Source organism: Nicotiana tabacum, chromosome 1 (genome assembly GCF_000715075.1).
Source record: "Nicotiana tabacum cultivar K326 chromosome 1, ASM71507v2, whole genome shotgun sequence".
Classification (NCBI taxonomy): Eukaryota; Viridiplantae; Streptophyta; class Magnoliopsida; order Solanales; family Solanaceae; genus Nicotiana; species Nicotiana tabacum.
In genome coordinates, this window is record NC_134080.1 from 133,849,840 (window position 1) to 133,855,145 (window position 5,306).

Consider the following 5,306-nt stretch of genomic DNA (forward strand, 5'->3'; position numbering starts at 1 on the left):
CAATGAAAGTTAGTAACTCAAATAAAGCCCAAAGCAAAATCAAGTCGATACTAATACTAGCAAAAACATTCAATTCAATACTAGGAATGGTAATAGTCTTGGGTTTTCGTTTTGCATTGATTAAGATAGTGAAAATGCATAACTTATTTTTTTATTTAGTCATATAATTAATACTTAGTACTTATTAGCCGTACTTATTTTAGCATGACTTAGTATTTTTAGATTATGTTTATTTCATTATGGCATATTAATTAGCAGTAGTTATTTTATGCGACTTATTGAGTATTTAGTATAATATCATGATTCATCTCACATTATTTTATATTATTTTCTTGAATAACATCTTATATAGGTTTATCCTACTAGGACCAAAAAAATATTAGAGCACAAGTTATATTTTATGTTATGAAGATTTTACTGGAAAAAAACCTGAGAAAATCGAAAAATTCAAGAAAAATCGAGATTGAAAAATTCAACTTTTGTTGGTTTGGATTGGTTTATAGATTTTAAGATCCGAGACAATTAGTTTGGTTTGGTTTTGGTAATTGTAAAACCTGAACCAACTCGATCTATGTACACCCCGAAATGCAACATACAATTCAACGCCCGAGTCTACTATAAATAAGCTCAGATTTGAAAATTAACTTTTATATATCATAAAGAACAAACCTTAATTATCAAATTGTAACAACAACAAATTTAACAAAGCCATTTTGCAACTAAGATGAAGAAAAAGAAACACTAAGCAGAAAGAAGAAGAAAGCAACAACGAAGAAGAAGAGAAAAATATATGTATATGAAGACTGAAGTTACCCAAAAATATTATCAGTTAAAATTTTGTTAAAAGGTAGATAAAAATTCAATAGGTAGCGCATAACTGGGCTCCACATAAAATTTACAATATGTTTGGCTAAGCTTTTTTCATAAATTTCAAACATTAAATGCCTGTTTTGTAAAGTTAATGTCTTTGGCATGAAAAGATGTGTAGTAGCATGATCCTTTTTTTTTCTATCGGGAGGAAGAAGTAGATGTTGTATTTAATTTTTGCAAGATAAAAATTATTCTTATAAAAAAAATTATTTACCAATGTATCACAGCAGTATAGACAAAATATAACATTACGCATTGTCCACAGTATATCTATCTCTAACTTATGATTTGATCTTTTACATTTTATTAAATAAAAGTAAAAAATTTAGCTAAAGTTTCTCTTAATACATATTTCATCAATTGCTTTTATTTAATGAATGTTAATTCTAAAGTGAATCTTTTATTTTACATATTGTTCTCGCAATTTGACACACAAATGCACTTTTTGAAAAAACTTATCAAATAGTGAACTACTCAAGGCTTCTAATCTAGCAAAAGAGTTTTTAAGATGATTTGGACAGCACAAGCTCCATGCTACTATCGGAACATTTGACAAAATGTACTTTGAAGAATTTGCCAAATATGCATGATATCCTATAAGTTAACACTTGTTTTCATTAGGTAAATGGGGTCAATTTAAAAAGTCTAGGGGTGTCAAAGTGTAATATATATATATATATATATAGGTATTCTAATCTAATCTGGCTTATATACGTAATGGGATATTCAACAGCACGTACGTACGTTTGCATATTTCTGTCAACCTGAAAACGAGGAACTAGAGACTCGCTTAATCTCTACTACTTTTGCTATCATCACGCATCATCAACAGTCATACGTACATATCTCTACTACTTTTGAGCAAAGCTTTCTTTTCTCTACCATTTTACTCTCTTACCTTTCCTTTCCTCCAACGTAACTACCACTATATTGATGTGTTAGAGTCTCTTACTTCATTTCCTTCTTTTTTATGTGTACAATCTGTAATACCCACTGAAGATTCTAAAATTCCATGAAGTGAAAAGTGTAAGTCAAAATCGTTTCTTCTATTTGTTTGTGTTGTTGTTGTTGGGATCAATTTGTTGGTGTTGATGATTTAGTTTTCTATTGGTCGCATGATATAATCTTGAGTTTGTCCAGTTGAAGATAATTTCTACTCTGTTTGTCATAAACTATTTATCAAGATTTATGCATTAAAATCAAATAAAAAGAATCCCATTGTTTCACATGTCTAAAATTAATTAATCTCAAGTGTAAAAGAGTAATGGTCTCCACAGGAAAGAGGTGTGGTGGGGGGTGAGTTGGTGCAGGATATATGTGGACTCAAGATTTAAATTTGATGGAAGATACCACAACATCCATTACACTTTCAAATTTGGTAGTGATTTTTCACGTTTATACATATATTTATGCTCCATGTAATTAAAATATATTGGGTTCGGTGGAACCATATGAAACTACATTACATTAGCCTCTGGCCCTAGACATATCATTTCTCAGTTTATAATTGTGAAGAAGATTTTTTCAGAATTTCGTGATATCTGTGAATTGATTTCCTATCAGAATAGCATACTAAAAGATTATTTAGAATAAAAACGGAATTGAATTGCTAATGATTCACCATATTACATTCATTAGTAGAAGGAAGTATTACTTTTAAGGTCAGTAGAACTAATAAATAATCCGTTTGTTTTTTCATGTTAAGCAAAAGCCTAAATGTTTCTTTCCTATGATTCTGTAACAGAGCGTTAAAATAGCAGAGAAAGAAAGGATGTCCGAACCAGCTCCTTATGTACCCAAAAACATCCTCATAACTGGTGCAGCAGGATTCATTCCATCCCATGTAACCAACAGATTGACCAAGCTTTATCCTGACTACAGGATTGTTGCTCTTGACAAGCTCGATTATTGTTCGAGCCTGAAAAATTTGGAGCCGAGTTACTCATCGCCGAATTTCAAATTTGTCAAGGCTGATATTACAAGTGCTGATCTTATCAACCATCTTTTGGTTGAGGAGAAGATTGACACAATAATGCATTTTGCAGCACAGACTCATGTGGATAATTCATTTGGAAATTCATTTGAGTTCACAATCAATAATATTTATGGTACACATGTACTTCTTGAAGCTTGTAAGTTGACTAAATCTATCAAGAGATTCATTCATGTTAGTACAGATGAAGTTTATGGTGAGACTGATTTGGAGACTGACATTGGCAATCCTGAAGCTTCTCAACTCCTCCCCACTAATCCATATTCTGCTACTAAAGCGGGCGCTGAAATGCTTGTCATGGCTTACCATAGGTCTTATGGCCTACCGACAATCACAACACGAGGGAATAACGTGTATGGCCCCAATCAGTACCCTGAAAAGTTGATTCCAAAGTTCATTATTCTTGCCATGAAGGGCGAGCATTTGCCAATTCACGGGGATGGATCAAATGTTAGGAGCTATTTGTACTCTGATGATGTTGCTGAGGCATTTGATGTGATATTGCATAAAGGGGTGATTGGACATGTGTATAACATTGGCACTAAAAAGGAGAGGCGAGTTTTGGATGTGGCTGAGGACATATGCAAATTATTCGGCTTGAATGCTCAACAAGCTATCGAGTTTGTGCAAGACAGGCCATTTAATGACCAAAGATATTTCTTGGATGACCAAAAGCTTAAGAAGCTAGGGTGGAAAGAACGGACCTCTTGGGAGGAAGGACTAAAGATGACACTGGAATGGTACACCAAAAATCCTGATTGGTGGGGTGATATAACCGTAGCCCTTCACCCGCATCCAAGAATTTCAAACATTATGCCTTCACATGATGAAAGTTGCCTGTTGCAGCTTATAAAAGGTTGCAAGAAAGGCTGTGGCTCGGAGATGAAGTTCTTGATCTATGGAAGAACTGGTTGGATTGGAGGGTTGTTAGGAAAGATTTGTGAAGAACGTGGAATAGCATACGAGTATGGGACAGGAAGATTGCAGGATAGAAATTCGTTAATGCATGACATGATAAGAGTAAGGCCAGCCCATGTTTTCAACGCGGCTGGTATTACTGGGAGGCCTAATGTGGATTGGTGTGAATCGCATAAAGTAGAGACAATTAGAACTAATGTCGTTGGTACACTAACTTTGGCTGATATCTGCAGAGCAGCAGACATCTTGGTGATGAATTTCGCGACAGGTTGCATATTTGAGTATGACGAGAGGCACCCATTAGGCTCAGGCATTGGATTCAAGGAGGAAGACAAGCCAAATTTTACAGGATCTTTCTACTCCAAGACCAAAGCCATGGTAAGTAGTTCATTTCAGTTAAGCATTTCAAACAGTATGCGTGAAAACACAGGCATCTATTTAGTTGCCTTGTCTACAACTAATGGCCTTAATTTTCTTGAGCAACAATGGAAAAACACTTGAAGTTCATTTAACTTTGGCTTTAATGCAGAGGCAGCAACCAGATTTACATTTTGATTTGATTTGATTTCTATAACATAACAACTGAAGCATTCTGTTAATATCTGTAGGTTGAGGAGCTTCTAAAAGAATATGAAAATGTTTGTACCCTCCGAGTGAGAATGCCAATATCATCTGACCTTTGCAACCCGAGAAACTTCATCACAAAGATCACGCGTTATGATAAAGTGGTAAACATCCCAAATAGCATGACAGTGCTAGATGAGCTACTACCAATCTCTATTGAGATGGCAAAGAGAAACTGCAGAGGGATATGGAACTTCACCAATCCGGGAGTTGTGAGCCACAATGAGATTCTAGAGATGTACAGAGAATACATAGATCCCAACTTTAAGTGGCAGAATTTTAATCTTCAAGAACAAGCAAAAGTGATCGTTGCACCAAGAAGTAACAACGAGCTTGACACGACAAAGCTGAAAAATGAGTTCCCAGAATTGTTATCGATCAAAGATTCGATCATCAAGTATGTCTTTGGACCAAACAGAAAAACATAAACTTTCAAAATTGTATTTTTCATTTTAATTAATCTCTTTGCAATAGTTACTTGAGGTTGTAGTTTTAGATAGTGATTTAGGTACTTCCACTTTTCCTTTTCTTATCATCTCATGATATATTCTGCTCATTTCAAATCTACTTCACCTTCATTTTCGGATTTATGCTTTGTGTATTAAAGCCTTTGCCAGAGTCCTGTAGTCTGCAAATTAGCTTGATTGATGCATATCAAATATATCCAGAGATCATCTCGAAACTCTTGGGATTTTCACAAAGAGATCAAAACATCAAATTATATCTTTTTCAAGTCTGGTTGGAGTGTGATCAAACATTTCTTGACAATCAAATACTTCAAGAAGATCTACCATCTCCTTTCATGGAGATCAAATCCTAAGGAGATCTCCGTCATCCTATGTTCGAGAAATACGCTAAAACAACCCTGAAATCACGGAGAACAATGTGGAGGAAGAATAAG

The 5,306-nt window shown here is 34.4% G+C and overlaps 1 protein-coding gene across 1 annotated transcript; it reads left to right on the plus strand.

The window, feature by feature from the left end:
• Nucleotides 1-1,647: 1,647 nt before the first annotated feature.
• LOC107817721 (trifunctional UDP-glucose 4,6-dehydratase/UDP-4-keto-6-deoxy-D-glucose 3,5-epimerase/UDP-4-keto-L-rhamnose-reductase RHM1-like) lies at nucleotides 1,648-4,972 on the plus strand. The gene is made up of 3 exons (XM_016643589.2): nucleotides 1,648-1,896; nucleotides 2,615-4,159; nucleotides 4,390-4,972. Exons 2-3 carry the CDS (start codon nucleotides 2,642-2,644, stop codon nucleotides 4,831-4,833), a joined length of 1,962 nt encoding a protein of 653 aa, XP_016499075.1. The 5' UTR covers nucleotides 1,648-1,896; nucleotides 2,615-2,641; the 3' UTR covers nucleotides 4,834-4,972.
• The last annotated feature ends 334 nt before the right edge of the window (nucleotides 4,973-5,306 follow it).